The sequence below is a fragment of the Giraffa tippelskirchi genome, chromosome 10 (genome assembly GCF_054371585.1).
Source record: "Giraffa tippelskirchi isolate mGirTip1 chromosome 10, T2T-mGirTip1v1.2.pri, whole genome shotgun sequence".
Classification (NCBI taxonomy): domain Eukaryota; kingdom Metazoa; phylum Chordata; class Mammalia; order Artiodactyla; family Giraffidae; genus Giraffa; species Giraffa tippelskirchi.
The window spans coordinates 111,167,876-111,185,228 of NC_137284.1; the positions used below are offsets into that span (position 1 = coordinate 111,167,876).

Here is a 17,353-nt window from a genome sequence, read left to right on the forward strand (position 1 = left end):
TTGCTTTTTTGAGGATTCAGCGGATGTTGGCAATTTGATATCTGGTTCCTCTGCCTTTTCTAAAACCAGCTTGAACATCTGGAAGTTCATGGTTCACGTGCTGTTGAAGCTTGGCTTGGAGAATTTTGAGCTTTACTTTCCTATCGTGTGAGACGAGTGCAATTGTGCAGTAGTTTGAGCATTCTTTGGCATTGCCTTTCTTTGGGATTGGAATGAAAACTGACCTTTTCCAGTCCTGCAGCCACTGCTGAGTTTTCCAAATTTGATGACATAATGAGTACAGCACCTTCACAGCATCATCTTTCAGGATTTGAAATAGCTCAACTGGAATTCCATCACCTCCACTAGCTTTGTTCATAGTGATACTTCCTGAGGCCCACTTGACTTCACATTCCAGGATGTCTGGCTCTAGGTGAGTGATCAGCCCATTGCAATTATCTGGGTCATGAAGATCTTTTTTGTACAGTTCTTCTGTGTATTCTTGCCACCTCTTCTTAATATCTTCTGCTTCTGTTAGGTCCATACCATTTCTGTCCATTATTGAGCCCATCTTTGCATGAAATGTTCCCTTGGTATCTCTAATTTTCTTGAAGAGATCTCTAGTCCTTCCCATTCTATTGTTTTCCTCTATTTCTTTGCATTGATCACTGAGGAAGGCTTTCTTATCTCTCCTTGCTATTCTTTGGAACTCTGCATTCAAATGGGTATATCTTTCCTTTTCTTCTTTTCTCCATTCCATCCCTCGGACTCATCTAAATGAAGGGGTGGAGGATTGAGAAGATCAGGGCAGTTTGTTATAGAGATTCCTTGGTAGTAAAACAAAAAATTCTGCATTTTGGCCAAATCATAATATCTGGCTAGTATAGCACTTTTGAAGAGCAATTTCAGTGTGCAGCTGGCCCTTGTCCAGGAGTTATCCATCATCCCAAGGCCCTCTTTTCCTGCCCCCTCTCAAAGCTTGGTCTGCTCCAAGCAGCACTGGCATTAAAGAGGAGTGGGAGAGTGTGCCTGCCGAGGCCTGCCTTGTTCGACTGTTTCTACCTTGCCATTGAACTTCCCACACAGAACCACACCACAAGAGCTGTCTCCCTTGACTAGCCTTTTCAGGTGGCAAGGCAGGTGTAGCACATGCATTTCCAGATGGAAAAGCTCTTGGCATTTTGGGTGGGACAGTCCACGTGGGGGCTATCCTGCCTTTTGCAGGACCCCTAACAACTCTGGCCCCGCTTGCGAGATGATGGAACATCCTCTCCCCCAACCTCGTAACCACTAAATGCAGCTCCACATGCTTCCAAATCCCATAGCCCCCTTGTGAACAGTGAGAGCCACATTGACACAGAGGCCCCTGGTAAATGCAGGATATCAGAGGGGCTGGCCACATGTGTCCTTCAGGTGTCCCTCATAGCCCTTGTGTTGTATCGGAGCTGTGCTGTAGCCTTGCCAATGGGCTGATTCTGGTAGGTCTCTTAGCCCCCATGAAGACCAGGTCCTATAGGGGCCATTTGACTGGCTACTATGGCCATTCTCTCTGGGGGCATTTATAGCTGGGAAAACTCCAGGACCTATAAGCTTTGGAACCTTGTGGAATTAATGTTCTTTCACAGTGAGAAGCTGCTCTGATTCTTAAATTTCTTCACTGTTTTTTTCAGACTCAGTGTGAACCAGATCACTGACAGTGGGGTGAAGGTGCTATATGAAGAGCTGACCAAATACAAAATTCTGACATTTTTAGGGTATGTATTTCTCAAGAACACTGGGACAGCTATGTAGTAAGAATGGAGAGTAGCAGGAAATTGTCCTTCCTATGGATCACTGGATGGTTGAGACTGATGGCCCCGGACACCAGGAAAAGCACTGGACTGGGGGCCAGGAATCCTGGGTTCTGCTTTTGGCTTGGCCAGCAGCTCAGTCTTTGAGCGAGTCAGGAAATCTCACTGAGCCCAGCCCTCTCATCCCCCTTGTGTAATTGGGATCCTAATATAGGCATATAGTTTTACAGGTGGTGATTGAGAGATGGAATGGCTGCATACCTGGGGATATGTTTTATGAACATTAGAATACTGTTTATGTGGTAGATTTCACTACTATGGGTCCATGATCTGTTGTCCAGAACCCTTGGAGCATGACACGAATCAGAAATCAGTGTTCCTACTACCTAGCAGTGTCATGACCAGTGGGCTCTAGGGCAGTACCCCATTTTCAGATACTTTAATATTTCTGCAGTAAAATGTAGAAACAGTCAAACCAGTTGAGATAAAGACCATGAACAGTACCACATTGGTTGTCAAAATAGTTATGGAGAAGTTTGGGTTTGGCGAGCCTTTGGGATCTTGGAATTTGAGACGAGGGGTTGTGGGCCAGCCTGGCCAACCCCGTGGCGGCCGTGGACTCTGTGAGCTGGAGCCAGCCCGTCAGCTTCCTGGGGCTGTTTTCTCAGCCGTCACATGAGGACACTGAAGCACTCAGTCCCAGGTTGCCTTTTGGCTCTGGAGTTCTGGGTGACCGTGGAACACTGGAAACCTGTCTGCTTACCACTTTCAACTGTATTGTTGAATTGGTATCAAGTGGTAAACTGACTAAAAGGTAGACACTGAGGTGGTTCTAATGGTCAGAAAATGTTAACCCTCAAGATTATCCCTTAATCTCAAAGTGCCCCCCTGCCTACCATTTATTGAGCACCTACATGCAAGAGCTTGGAATGATCTCATATGATCCTCATAACAATCCTGTGAGGAGCTGTAAATCTTAACCCCTGTATTACAGATGAAGAAACTAAGGCACAGAGAGGCTGGGTACATTGTCCCGGGTCATAAAACTGGGGAAAGTGGCAGTGTTGGCCTTGACCCCGGCCTGTGAGACCCCTGAGCCCCAAACTCTCCACATGCCCTTCCTTTCTCCTTTTGACCCAGACTCTGGACTTCAGCAGACAGCACTTACTCATTTTAAGAAAATGAGGTCATAAATTCTCATGGCCGTGCTTTCTCTCGAAGCTTATACAACAACCAAATCACCGATGTCGGAGCCAGGTACATCGCCAGAATCCTGGATGAGTGCAAAGGCCTCACACATCTGAAGTAAGTGGGGTGGATAAAACGGGGTCTTCAGCAGCTTCTCTTGGTCACCCGTTGTTGTTCAAGCAAAGAATAAATGTCACCCTAGAGCTGCCTTCTGCTTGCCCCAGGGCCATATAGTTCAAATCAGGACATCTGTGAGGTGAACTGTGAGTGGGGCTCAGAATTTGGAAGGGTGTGGGGAGATCCTGAGGGGAAAGCCCTACCGTGGGCAGGGGGAGAGCCTGGCATTTTGATTTCATTAACTCCTGACAGGAGAAAGGCCACAACTGTCACCCTTTCTGGAGGTCTTTTTCCCCTGAGGAAGTTTCTCATTATCTTAGTCCATCTCGCTTTTGTAACAGAATAACATTCCCAGGTGGCACTAGTGGTAAAGAACCTGCCTGCCAATGCAGGAGACAAAAGAGACTCAGGTTTGATCCCTGGGTTGGAAAGATCCCTTGCAGGAGGGCATGGCGACCCACTCCAGTATTTTTGCCTCCGAATCTCATGGACAGGGGAGCCTGGTGGGCTACAGACCATAGGGTCTCAAAGAGTCAGACACAATTGAGGCAACTTAGCATGCATGCATAAACACTGGGGATTTCTTTCTCACAGTTCTGGGGGCTGGAGAGTCTAAGATTAATGTGCCAGAAGATTAGGTGCCTGGTGAGGGCCCGATTCCTGGTTCTTAGATAGTGCCTTCTTGCTGCGTCCTCACGTGGTGGTGGAAAAGGGGGAGAGGGAGCATTCTTGGACTTCACTTAGAAGTCACTAATCCCATTGGTGAGGGCTGTGATGCATGACCTTATCACTTCCCAAAGACCCCATCTCCTAGTATCCTAATATCTAGGGGTTAGGATTTCAACATATAGATTCTGGTGGGGTGAGGGAGACAAACATTCAGGCCACAGCCATCTAGTTGCAGGCGACAGTTTGAACCTTGGCTGTGTCATAGGAAATGTCCTGCTAAAGATGTCAGAGCACCAGGCTTGGAGGAGCCCCTGGTGCTGCTCTGGTGATGGGACCCTACCCCTTGACCATTTGCAGTTGAAGTGGGAACCATCTGGTCTGCTGATGTTAAGGAGTGATGCTCGGAGGTCATTTAAAGAATCTCAGGGAGAACTCAGGTCCCTTGGTTTCTGCAGAGATTGTGTCTCCTGGAGAGGAATGCTGACTCACTTTCCTCAGAGCTTCAGGCCCCTTCCTGAGGGGAAGCCCAGGGAAGGCTGCTGTGGGTCCCAGGAGAAAGACCATCCATCGTAAGAGGGCCCCAGGGGGCTCTGTGCCAAGGATGAGGGTGGCTGATGCTGGAGTTCCCTCACAGCTGGAGCTGATGTGTGCATGACTCTCTCTGCAGACTGGGAAAAAACAAAATAACAAGCGAAGGAGGCAAGTGTCTTGCTCTGGCTGTGAAGAACAGCAAATCCATCTTTGAAGTTGGGTGAGTAGAGGCGAATGCACGTGGGTGTTTGTATACGACCTGCTCTGTGTATAGGATTGCTTGCTGGCCTGTAATTTTCCTTTTTTGTGGTATTTTTGTCTGGTTTTGGTATCAAGGTGATGGTGGCCTCACAGAATAAGTTTGGGAGTTTTCCTTCCTCTACAATATTTTGGAACAGTTTCAGAAGGATAGGTGTTTACTATTCTCTAAATGTTTGGTATAATTTGCCTATGAAGCTATCAGGTCCTGGCCTTTTGTTTGCTGAAGAGTTTTTCAGTGCTTGCAACTGGTCTGTTCATATTTTCTATTTCTTCCTGGTTTAGTCTTGGGAGCTTGTACCTTTCTAAGAATTTGTCCATTTCTTCTAGATTGTCCATTTTATTGGCATATAGTTGCTAGTAGTAGTCTCTTATGATCCCTTGTATTTCTGTAGTGTTCATTGTATCTTCTTTATATTTCTTGATGACTCTGGCTAAAGGTTCATCAATTTTGTTTATCTTTTCAAAGAACTAGCTTTTAGTCTCATTGACCTTTGCTATTGCTTTGTCTTGATTTCTGCTCTGATCTCTATGATTTTTTTCCTGTCTACTAACTTTGGGCTTTGTTTGTTGTTTCTCTGATTGCTTTAGGTGTAAGTTTAGGTTGTTTATTTGAGATGTTTCTAATTCCCTGAGGTGAGATTCTGTTGCTGTAAACTTCCTTCTTGGAACGACGTTTGCTGCATCCCATAGGCTTTCGATTGTTGTGCTTTTTGTTTCCATTTGTCTCTAGGTATTTTTTTTATTTCCTCTCTGATTTCTTCAGGGATCCATTGTTGTTTTAGTAGCATAGGGTTTGTTGTTGTTTGGTCTCTAAGTTGTGTCCAGCTCTTTTGCGTCCCTATGGACTGTAGCCCATCAGGCTTCTCTGTCTATGGGATTTCACAGGCAAGATTACTGGAGTGGGTTTGCCATTTTGCCATTTACTTCTCCAGGGGACCGTCCCAACCCAGGGATCAAACCCATGTCTCTTGCATTGGCAGGCAGATTCTTTATCACTGAGCCGCCTGGAAAGCCCAGCATATTGTTTAGCCTCCACATTTTGTGTTTTTTTACAGTTATTTTCTTTAGGTGGTTTCTAATCTCATAGCATTATGGTTGGAAAAGATGCTTGACAAGATTTCAGTTTTCTTAAATTTACTGAGGCTTGCTTTACGGCCCAGCATGTGATCAATCCTGGAGAATGTTCCGTGTGCTCTTGAGAAGAATGTATATCCTGTTGCTTTTGGATTGAATGCTCTATAAATTAACTCCATCTGGTCTAATACGTCATTTAAGGCCTATGTTTCCTCATTTTCTTTCTCGATGATCTGTCCGTTGATGTAAGTGGGGTATTAAAGTCCCCTACCATTATTGTGGTACTGTTAATTTCTCCTTTTCTGGCTGTTAATATTTGCCTTATATACTGTGGTGCTCCTATATTTTATTTTGGGTACATATATATTTACCGTTGTTATATTTTCTTGAATTGATCCCTTGATTGTTATGCAGTGTCCTTCTTTGTTTCTTATAACAGTCTTTAAAGTCTATTTTGTCTGATAGGAGTATTGCTACTCCAGCTTTCTTTTAATTTGTGTTTGCATGCAATACCTTTTTCCATCCCCTCACTTTCAGTCTGTATGTGTCCTAGATCTAAAATGGGTCCATTGTAGACTGTGTGTGTGTGTGTGTGTGTGTGTGTGTGTGTGTGTGTGTGTCTTGTACCCTATTTAGCCAGTCTGTGTCTTTTGGTTGGGGCATTTAATCCATTCACATTTAAGGTAATGATCAATATATATTTTTTATTGCCATTTTGTTAATTGTTTTGAATTTGTTTTTGTAGGTCTTTTTTCTTTACTTCCTCTTTTGTTCTCTTGTGACTTGATGACTAAGTGTAGTGTTGTGTTTGGATTCCTCTTTCTTTTTTGTGTATGTATCAATTGTAGATTTTCAGTTTGTCATTACCATGAGGTTTTGATACAGCAGTCTGTATATAAACAAGACTGTTTTAAGTTTCTGATCTCTTAATTTCAAATGCATATCCAGTATTCTGCATTTATAGTCTCCTCATGGTTGCTGATTTTGATATCATATTTGTGTGTGGATGATATCCAATCTTTATGTATGTTTGATTATACTGGTAAGCTTTTCCATTCATGATTTTGTTGTTTCTAGTGTGGCCTTTTTTTTTTCCACCTAGAGAAGTTCCTTTAGCATTTGTCGTAGAGCTGCTTTAGTGAGGATGAATTCTCTTAGCTTCTGCTTTGTCTGTAAAGCTTTTGATTTCTCCATCAAATCTGAACAAGAGCCTTGCTGGGTAGAGATTCTTGGTTGTAGGTTCTTCCCACTCATCACCTTAAATATATCATGCCAATCCCTTCTGGCCTGCAGAGATTCTGCTGAGAAATCAGCTAACCTTATGAGAGTTCCCTTGTATGTTGTTTTTCTCTTGTTGCTTTTAACGTTTTTTTGTCTTTAATATTTGTTAGTTTGATTACTGTGTCTCTCAGTATGTTCCTTCTTGAATTTATCCAGCCTGGGACTTTGTGCTTCCTGGACTTGGGTGACTATTTCCTTCCCTGTATTAGGGAAATTTTCAGCTATTATCTCTTCAAATATGTTCTCAGGTCCTATCTCTGTCTCTCCTACTTCTGGGACCCCCACAATGCAAATGTTGTTGCATTTTATGTTATGCCAGAGGCCTCTTGGACTGTCCTCATTTCTTTTCATTCTTTTTTCTTTATTCTGTTTTGTGGCAGTCTTCATTTTGTCTAACCTTCTGTGACTGCAGTTTCTATTCCACAGGCTGCAGGGTTCTAGTTCTTTTTGCTTCTGTCTGCCTCCTCATGGATGAAGCTGTCTGAGAGGCTTGTGCAGGCTTCTGGAGGGTGAGACTAGTTCCCATCCACTGGTCAGTGGAGCTGGATCTTGTCCCTGTGGTAGGCAGAGCTGTGTCAAGAGGTGTGTTTAGTGGGCAGTTGTGTGGTCAGGAAGACTTTAGGTAGCCTGTCTGCTAAGGGTGGGGCTGTGTTCCCACCTTGTTGGTTGGTGGGTGACTCAGCACTAGAGCCTACAGGCTATTGTGTGGGGCCAGATTTTGGTGAAAAAATGGCAGCCTCCAGGAAGGCTCATGCCAGTGAGTACTCCCAAGAACTGCCATCATCAGTGTCTTTGTCCCCACGGAAAGCCACAGTCACCCTGCCTTTGCAGGAGATGCTCCAATACGAGCAGGTAGGTCTGGCCTAGGCTCTTATGAGGTCACTGCTTTTCCCCTGGGTTGGTGCACACAAGACCTTGTGTGTGCCCTCCAAGAGTAGAGTTTCTGTTTCCCCCAGTTCTGTGGAATTCTTGTGATCAAACCCCACTGGCTTTCAAAGGCAGATTCTCTGGGACCTCCTCCTCCTGTTGCGAGACCCCTGGAGCCTGATATGGTGCTCAGAACTTTCACTTTTGTGGGAGAACTTCTGTGATAAAATTTTTCAGTTTGTGGGTCACTCACTTGGGAGGTATGGAATTTGATTTTATCATGATTACGCCCCTCATACTGTCTCGTTATGTCTTCTTTGTCTTTGTATGTAGGATATCTTTTTTGGTAGGTTCCAGCATTTTTTGCTGATAGTTGTTCAGCACTTAGTTGTGATTTTGGTGTTTTCATAAGAAGAGGTAAGTTCACATTCTTCTAGTCCACCATCTTGTCTCTGCCTCCCCTCTCTGGAGGCTTTTCTAATTCAATTTTTTATTGAAACATGTAACATAAAATTTACCATCTTAACCGTTTTAAGTGTACAGTTTGATACACTTAAAAATTAAGAATATTCATATAGTTGTGCAACCATTATCATTATCCATTCCCAGAACTCTCTTTATCTTGTAAAACAGAAACCCTAAACCCATGAAACAATAATTCCCTATTCTCCCCTCCCCTCAGCCCTTGGCAACCACTTTCTACTGTTTGTGCCTGTGCATTCAACTACTGTAGGTAGTCATGTAAGTGGAGTCATACAGTATTTGTCCTTTTCTGACTGGCTTCTTTTACTTAGCATCATGTTCTCAAGGTTTATCCATGTTGTAGCATGTATCAGACTTTACTTCTTTTTTAAGGCTGTATAATAGTCCATTCTATGTACATATCACATTTTGTTTATCCATTAATCTGTCAGTGGACACTTCGGTTATTTCTACCTTTTAGCTCTTGTGAATAATGCTGCTATTGACATGGGTGTACATATATCTCTTTGAAGCCGTGCTTTCAATTCTTCTGGGTATATACCCAGAAGTGAAATTGCTGAATCACATGGCAGTTCTACTTTTACTTTTTTGAGGAACCACCGTATTGTTTTCTACAGCACCTTTAGCATTTTACATTCCGCCTAACAGTCCATAAGGGTTCCAATTTCTCCACATCCTCACCAACACCTGTTATTTCCTGGTGTTTTGATAGTAACCATTCATATGGGTGTGAGGTGATACCTCATTATGGTTTTGATTCAGGAGACTAAAGCTTTTCATAGTTACAATTTTCCCCTGATTTTAAAAGAAACATAGATAATTTTATTTGTAAACTGTGGAAAATATTAAAAGTATAATAGAGATCATCTTCTCAAAAATAATTGTTATCAACTCTAGATGTCAGTTAAGCTTTCTTGGTCTCTCTCATGCAGTGTGTGCCCTCTCTATGCTGTTTTATTTTAATATTGTGGACATCAAACTATCTGTACAGAATTTTACTCTACCTTTCTTCACTTAATCTCATGTCATGAGTAGTTTTCCACTTTATTAAAAGTTTGATACTTTGCGGTTGTATTCACACACTTTTCATGCAAAATGCTGAAAACTCTCATTCTGGGGTTTTACAGGCCATACTGCCAGAGACATCAGCAGGCCGCTTGCCTGGTGAAAGCGTGTGGCTGAGGCAGCTTTGGTTGTGTTGTGGTGGGCCCAGCAGACTTGCTTTCTGTAGGCAGTGGCCCTCAGCCTTTTAGAAATAGCTGACTCTTATTATAAGCTCGCACTGTTCTGAATGCTTTGCATATATTAACTCACTTCATCCTCACAACTCTGTGAGGAAATGCTCTCCTTATGCCTGCTTTCAGACAAGGAGACTAAGACCTAAGAGACTACACACTACCCAAGCACACCTAGGTGGTGGGGGGCAGGGCCAGGTTGAGAACCCAATGTCTTACCATACAGACCCTTGATTTAGCCAGATCCTCTTAAGGTTTTCTGCTGTGGGGAAGGGAATATGGTTTGTCATTGCAACTCCCCACCCAAACTACAACAATCTGAACAGCATGGTTTGGTCATGTCCTCTTTACATACCAGGAAAGTTGCTGATTAAGTTTCTCAGTGTGTTTCTTGATATTTGCTTTATGCAAGACTGACTATGCTTTCAGGAACACGTGTCACCCCTGCTCAGAGTCAAACGGATATTGGGACCTGGCACCTCCCCAGGCCTTCCTTTCAAGCTCTTGTCAACCTGAATATCCTGTGAGTGACATTTCAGGGACAGTCGTGAGCTTAGGCTCTATCTGACAGCTCTCCAAAAACTCAGGGGTCAGACTTGGTTTCTAATTGTGCCACTATCTGACTTATGTTCACAAGGCTTCCACTGCTTTTGTTCCTCCAGAGCAGCTCACTAAGGGGCTGGTGGAGGGACTCATCTCCAGGCCGCAGCTCCGGAGATGGAGCAGAGACATCTGCCTGTTGAGATTACACGCCATCTCCTGTGGCCACGAGCAGAAAATAAGGGGATAAGCATGAGGTAACTTTTACTGTCTCGCCTCTGCCCTCAGGATGTGGGGCAATCAAATTGGTGATGAAGGAGCAAAGGCCTTCGCAGAGGCTCTGAGGAACCACCCCAGCTTGACCAACCTGAGGTAACTGCTGCTTTCTGAGACCCACTGTGTTCAGGGCCAACCTGGTCACTTGGTGCACCTCTTGTTTTACCAGGGGAGGAACCAAGGGGAAGAGGGTGGCTGGCATTCCTAACAGGGAAGGTATGTGTGTATGGTTTTACTTTTTCTTTTTAAGAACGTTTTTATTGACATAGAGGATAGGCATACAGTCAAGTACATCATGGTTAAGTTTTCAGCTCCGTAATGTGACATGTGCACACACCCATCATATCAGACATGGGACACTGCCAGCCCCTTGGCAGTCTGTATGTGCCCCTTGGGGGTTGGCGAGGAATTCTTCAGTCCAAATAAAACTGAAAGGGACACTGGGAAGCTTATTTCTACCCCTTCTTCATTCTCAGGATGGTGCTGGGACAAGAGGGGACCTTTCATCTCCGTAAACAGACCTGGTCCTCCCCAGCCCTCCTTTAGACCTGCGGCTGAATCCCTGAGACCTGGGTGTCTCTTGGTTGCCTGTGTTCTTGCTGTCACTTACAGAGAGTCTCCTTCTAGGGTAGGGGGAGTAGCAGAGTTCCTCCCTTATGAGAACAGGGATTTCCCTAGGCCTCACTGATGTGTGCCTGTAAGGCATCCGCATCCGAAGCAGAGCTTGCCAAGTCTCCTCAGCCCGCCGCTGTGGGCACTGCGACCAGATCTGGCCCCTGTTTCCTTTCCCTTCTGGCCCGTCCTCATGGTCTGAACCTGGGCTCTGGACACCTGGGCTCTGGACACCTGGGCTCTGGAGCAACAAAGCTTGAGCGGCTGCTAGCACAGCTGAGCACTTCTGCTTTTTGCTTTGAGTCAGCCCAGGCAGGGGCCACCTCCTGGCGAGTCTTTCCAGCTGCTTTGTTTTTTTTTTCAAATAAATTTATTTATTTTAGTTGGGGGCTAATTACTTTACAATATTGTAGTGGTTTTTGCCATACATTGACATGAATCAGCCATGGGTTTACATGTGTTCCCCACCCTGAACCCCTCTCCCACATCCCTCCCCATCCCATCCCTCTGGGCCATCCCATTGCCCCAGCCCTGAGCATTTGTCTCATGCATTGAACCTGGAATGGTGTTCTGATAATATACATGTTTCAATGCTATTCTCCCAGAACGTCCTGCCCTCACCTTCTCCCTCAGAGTCCATAAGACTGTTCTATGCATCTGTGTCTCTTATTCTGTCTCGCATATAGGGTTATCGTTACCATTTTTCAAATTCCATATATATGCATTAATATACTGTAATGGTGTTTTTCTTTCTGGCTTACCTCACTCTGTATTATGGGCTCCAGTTTCATCCATCTCAATAGAACCGATTCAAAATTCAACATCCATTTATGATAAAAACCCTCCAGAAAGCAGGAATAGAAGGAACATACCTCAACATAATAAAAGCTATATATGACAAACCCACAGCAAACATTATCCTCAATGGTGAAAAATTGAAAGCATTTCCCCTAAAGTCAGGAACAAGGCAAGGATGCCCACTTTCACCACTATTATTCAACATAGTTTTGGAAGTTTTGGCCACAGCAATCAGAGCGGAAAAACAGATAAAAGGAATACAGATAGGAAAAGAAGAAGTAAAACTCTCACTGTTTGCAGATGACATGATCCTCTACATAGAAAACCCTAAAGATTCTACCAGAAAATTACTAGAGCTAATCAATGAATATAGTAAAGTTGCAGGATATAAAATTAACACACAGAAATCCCTCGCATTCCTATACTCCAGCTGCTTTAGTTGCTGAGTGTATTAGTCTCTCAGTTGTGTCCGACTCTTTGTGACCCCATGGACTGTAGCCCGCCAGGCTCCTCTGTCCATGGAATTCTCCAGGCAAGAAAACTGGAGTGGGTTGCCATGCCTTCCTCCAGGGGATCTTCCCCACCCAGGTATTGAACCTGGCTCTCCCGCATTTCAGGCAAATTCTTTACCATCTGAGCTACCAGGCCAAAGGCAAATGTAGACGTGTTTTTAATAACCTTCCCCAAATGTTTTTCCTTCCTAGTCTTGCATTCAACGGCATCTCTACAGAAGGAGGAAAGAGCCTCGCATGGGCCCTGCAGCAGAATGCATCTCTGAGAATATTCTGGTAATAACCAGAGTCATTTTGAAAGGTTGGGTCTTGGGAATTTTTCCAAAGATTGTGCACAGCCTAGAATCTTAACTGAAAGGCTGCCTCTGAATTGAGAAGGTTCTGCGCTGTGCTTAGTCGCTCAGTCATGTCCAACTCTTTGCGACCGCATGGGCTGTAGTTCACCAGGCTCCTCTGTCTATGGGATTGTCCAGGCAAGAATACTGGAGTGGGTTGCCATGCCCTCCCCCAGGGCATCTTCCCAACCCAGGATCAAACCCAGGTCTCCCGCATTACAGGCAGATTCTTTACCATCTGAGTCACCAGGGAAGCCTGAAAATTGAAAAGGCTCTAGGCCTTTCCTCAAAGGAGAGTTTATAACTTAATTTCCTCCTGGAGAAGATGATAGTCATTCCCAGAAGCACAGACAAGTAAGAATGGGTGGAATGGGCCCTAGGAGCCTGAGTTTGAGACCTTAGCCTTCTTGGCCACTGCGGGCCTTAGGTAAGCAGAAGGCTAGCCATTCTGTCAGGATATTTCTGGAACACCCCCAGATATGCCTTGAAGGGTCCAACTTTCACATACTTGTTTCAGTGCTCTCGCTTCTTCCTCTTACACTGCCTTTCTCCCATGCAGCCCCCTCCTTCCCAGCTGGTCACATCAGGAGTTGACCTTCATGCTCCCGCTCATCTGTCACGGGAAGTCCACAGTCCTCACTCCTCTCTGCATTCCAGGGCCACTAATTAAGTGGGTGTTCCCTTCTGATAGTGCTCCTTTTTTTTTTGGTTCTTCTTTTTGGTTTTTATTTTACTGTATTTTACTTACTTGCCTGTATCATAAATTGCTTCCAGATGAGGAAGTCATATTACATGTCTCCATATCCTCCTCATGAGATATTGGCTAAATTAGTTAATGTAAATGTCATCATTGTGAGAATTCTGACACTAGACCTGCTGCCCAGTAAGTTCATTCTCCTTTTCTCTTCAAAAAATCTCTTAAAAGATTTTGAAAAGTAAAAAACATGCTTTTTGAAAAAAAAAATATGACACTGAAGTCTGGAAAGTAGGAAGTGAAAGTACCTCCCCCTTTGTGTTTCCTAAATATAATCTTCTATTTCTAGCATTTGAATGTATATTCAAATAAATATCCCTTTTCTTACAAAACAGAATTTAGCAAGTGGCTTAAAAAACATATCAACCATATATTGTACATATTTTATATGTCCTTTTATGTCAAGGTTTCTCAGTCTCAACACTGTTTTGACATTTTGGTCCAAATATTTCTTTTTTGTTGAGAGGCTGTCCTGTGCATTATAAGATATTCAACAGAATCCCTGGTCTTTGCCCATTAGATACTCTGTAGTGACCCCTAATTGTGACAATCAAAATTGTCTCTAGACATTGGCAAGTGTCTCTGGATGGAAACTCACCCTGGTTGAGACTCACAGCTTTAGGTGGATAATAATGTCCATCCCCAGAATCTCTTGAGTACTGACCATACAAACATCATGCCTTGTTCTCAGTCTTTTTTGTACAGTAACTCATCCTCACAACCATGCAAGGAGCATTGTACCATTACTGTTAACATTTACTGATGGGAAAACTCAGGCCCAGAGAAGTTCAACCTCCTGCTGCGGTCACTCTGCTAGTAAGCAATTCCCAGCTGGCCTATCTGGCTCAGTGTCTTAAGTGCTGTGCTCTTCAGCCTCTTTCTTCATCCTACCTCAGTCTCTCTAAAGGCTGCACACTCACAACTTATTTTCCCAGTTGCCTCTATTGATACTGAAATTTGTTCACATCTTACATTATGACCAAAAAAGACTGCAATCAATACTGCATGTATAGAAACCTGTGTGTAATGTCTTTGCACACCGTAAGGTCAATTTCTAGAAGTCTAATCATTGGTCCAAAGTGAAACATTTAAAATTTGGATAGACACTACCAAATTGCCCTTCAAGGAATGATTTTTTAATTTTTTTTTCTATTCTGTTCTCCTTCATTTATTCTTTCATCCACTGGCACAACAGGGCTTAATCCTCTTTACAACCAGGAGCTTCTCGCCCTCTGTGCTTTATCTAGGTCACTTTCTGCTTTTAAGAACAACTGCGAGACTACTGGAACTTTCAGTCACAGTCCTTAGGTCCTTCATAACTGGCACAGTGATGATCACATTTTAACGTGCATTTGGCAGGCTTTTCTAGGTCTTTATCAGACTGAATTTAGTAACAGACTGTCTGTGGTGTTCAAGGGATCTTAAAGGCTGCAGGAGACCAGAGAAGCAAGCATTGGTCCCCTGCTTTCTGTGGGCCCCTGTCTTCTGTGAAATCCAAGAGCTCAGCAAGGATGGAAGGGAGTATGGGCTCCCCAACAACAGCAGGGCTAAGAAGTAGGAGCTTGGGTGAAGGATTTGCACTAAAAATGAACCTCCATTTATTGTCTTTGGGGCTCAGAGGCTGGGTTTGGAGCCTGGCTGTTATTTAGCAGTGTAAGCTGGAGACGCCTGGGCCAGGAACACGATGAAGAAAGGGTACCAGGTAGGACTGACTGCTCTGAGTCCACTCTTCCTTTTTCTTACAGGCTCACCAAAAATGAACTTGATGATGAAGTGGCAGAGAGCTTTGCAGAGATGTTGAAAGTCAACCAGACATTGAAACATTTATGGTAATTCAGATTTCAACACTGTGCTTTAAAAAAAAAAAAACTGACATAAAATTAACATACCATAAAAGTCATTCTTTTGAAGTGTACAATTCAGTGATTCTTAGCATATTTATAGGTTGTGCAGCCAACACTACTCTCTAACTCTAGAACATTTTACCTAACCACCTCCCCTACTCCCCCAAAACCCGTTTGCATTAAGCAATCACTCCCCTTCCTTCTCCTCCCTTGGTTCCTGCATGCGTGCTAAGTCACCTCAGTTGTATCTGACTTTGTGACTCTATGGACCGTCATAGCCCAACAGGCTCCTCTGTCCGTGGGATTTAGCATCTACTAATCTTATTTTCAGTCTCTGTGGATTTGCCTTTTCTGGGCATTTCATGGAGATGCAGTCATACGATATGGGACCTTTTGTTTCTGTTATTTCAGTAGCATAAGTTTTCACGCTTCCTCTACACTGTAGCATGTATCGGTACTCCATTGCTTTTTATGGCTGAATATTCCATTGTATGGATAGTCCATGTTTTGTTTGTCCATTCATCAGTTGGTGGACATTTGGATTGTTTCTACTTTATGACCGTTATGAATAATGCTACTGTGAACATTCATGCATGTTTGTGTAACCATATGTTTTCATTTCTTTTGGGTATATACTTAGGAATAGAATTTCAGGGTTATATGGTTATTTTGTTAACTGCTAAACTGTTTTCCAAAGTGATTATGCGATTTACATTCTCACCAGTCATGTATGAGGGTCACCATTTCTTCACGTCCTCACCAACACAGGTTATTAGTCTTTTGGGGTCATACTATCCTAGGGGATATAAAGTGCTATCTCATCATGGTTTTGATTTGCATTTCCCTGACACTAACAATGTTGGGTGTCTTTTCATGTACATATTGGCCATTTGTATATCTTCTTTGGAGAACTGGCTCCACATTCTTTGTTCATTTGTAAATTGGGTTGTGCTGTGGTAAGTTGCTTCAGTCGTGTCTGACTCTTTGCAACCCTTTGAACTGTAGCCCACCAGGCTCCTCTGTCCATGGGGATTCTCCAGGCAAGAATACTGGAATGGGTTGCTGAGCCCTCCTCCAGGGGATCTTCCCCACCCAGGGATCAAATTCTTTTGTCTCTTATATCTCCTGCATTGGCACGTGGGTTCTTTACCACTAGTGCCGCCTGGGAAGCCCTAGGTTGGGTTATGTGCCTTTTAATTGCTGAGTTGTGTTAGGATTCTTTAAAGATTCTAGGTGCTAGACATTTACTAGATAGATGATTTGCAAATATTTCCTCCCTTTCTGTAGAGTTTTTCAATTTTGCAAATATTTCTTTTCAGTTTCTTCAGTGACCTTTGAAGCACCAAAATTTTTAATTTTGACGAAGTCCAATTTATTTTTTTAGTTGCTTGTACTTTAGGTGTCTTACTAAGAAATCATTGCCTAATCCAAGGTCACAAAGATTTCCTTTAAGTGTTACAGTTTTGCTCTTACATTTAGGTCTTTGATCCATTTGGAGTTCATTTCTGTGTATGGTACGAGGTTTGGGGTCCAGCTTTATTTCATTGCATCTAGATAATCAGTTGTCCCAGCATGTGTTGAAAAGACTCTTCCCTTTTGAATGGCCCTGACACTTCTGTCAAATCAGTTGACCATAAATGTGTGAGTTTATTTCTGTACTTTCTATTCTGGTTGAGCCATATGTTTATCCTTATGCCAGGACCATACTGTCCTGCTTATTGTAACTTTGTAATAAGTTTTTGAAACCAGGAAGTGTGTGTTTCCAACTTTGTTCTTCTTTCTTAATATTGTTTTGACTATTCTGGGTCCCTTGCATTTCCACGTGAATTTTAGATCACCATGTCAGTTTCTATATGTATATATGAACCCAGTGTGTTACTTTTACATCTGTTTTTTTCCCTTTTCTTTCTGACCCGTAGACTTTCTTTTATGCCCTTCCCTAGGTGTCACGCCAGCCTCTCCAGGGAGAACACAGCTAGGAGAGGGCTAGAGAGTGAGTCTTTGCTCTTTGTGTGAGCACAGACCACACTGGCCAGGGTGAAGGTAGCCAGTGGGCCTGAACACTGCCAGGCTTTTTAACCTCTCCTCCTACCCAGCCTCTTGCCACGTCTAGGCTGTAGGCAGCTCAGCCTACCTCCAGCAAGGCATAGGTGGTGCCAGTGGTCGCAACCATGGAAGGGGTCATTAGGAAATAGCAGAATTTAACT

The 17,353-nt window shown here is 43.5% G+C and overlaps 1 protein-coding gene across 4 annotated transcripts in view; it reads left to right on the forward strand.

Annotated features, from left to right (window-relative positions):
* NOD1 (nucleotide binding oligomerization domain containing 1) overlaps nucleotides 1-17,353 on the forward strand; it is an 88,300-nt gene that overhangs the window by 59,268 nt on the left and 11,679 nt on the right. For 2 of the 4 annotated variants that reach the window (XR_014066898.1, XR_014066899.1), the window contains exons 6-11: nucleotides 1,650-1,733; nucleotides 2,910-3,074; nucleotides 4,411-4,494; nucleotides 10,304-10,387; nucleotides 12,406-12,489; nucleotides 15,048-15,131. Coding sequence is in view for 2 of the 4 variants with exons in the window: in XM_081534826.1 (XP_081390952.1) it covers nucleotides 1,650-1,733; nucleotides 2,991-3,074; nucleotides 4,411-4,494; nucleotides 10,304-10,387; nucleotides 12,406-12,489; nucleotides 15,048-15,131 (504 nt within the window). In the remaining 2 variants the exon portion in view is untranslated. The remainder of the gene's footprint in view (nucleotides 1-1,649; nucleotides 1,734-2,909; nucleotides 3,075-4,410; nucleotides 4,495-10,303; nucleotides 10,388-12,405; nucleotides 12,490-15,047; nucleotides 15,132-17,353) is intronic. The other 2 variants (XM_081534826.1, XM_081534827.1) reach the window with 1 other exon arrangement.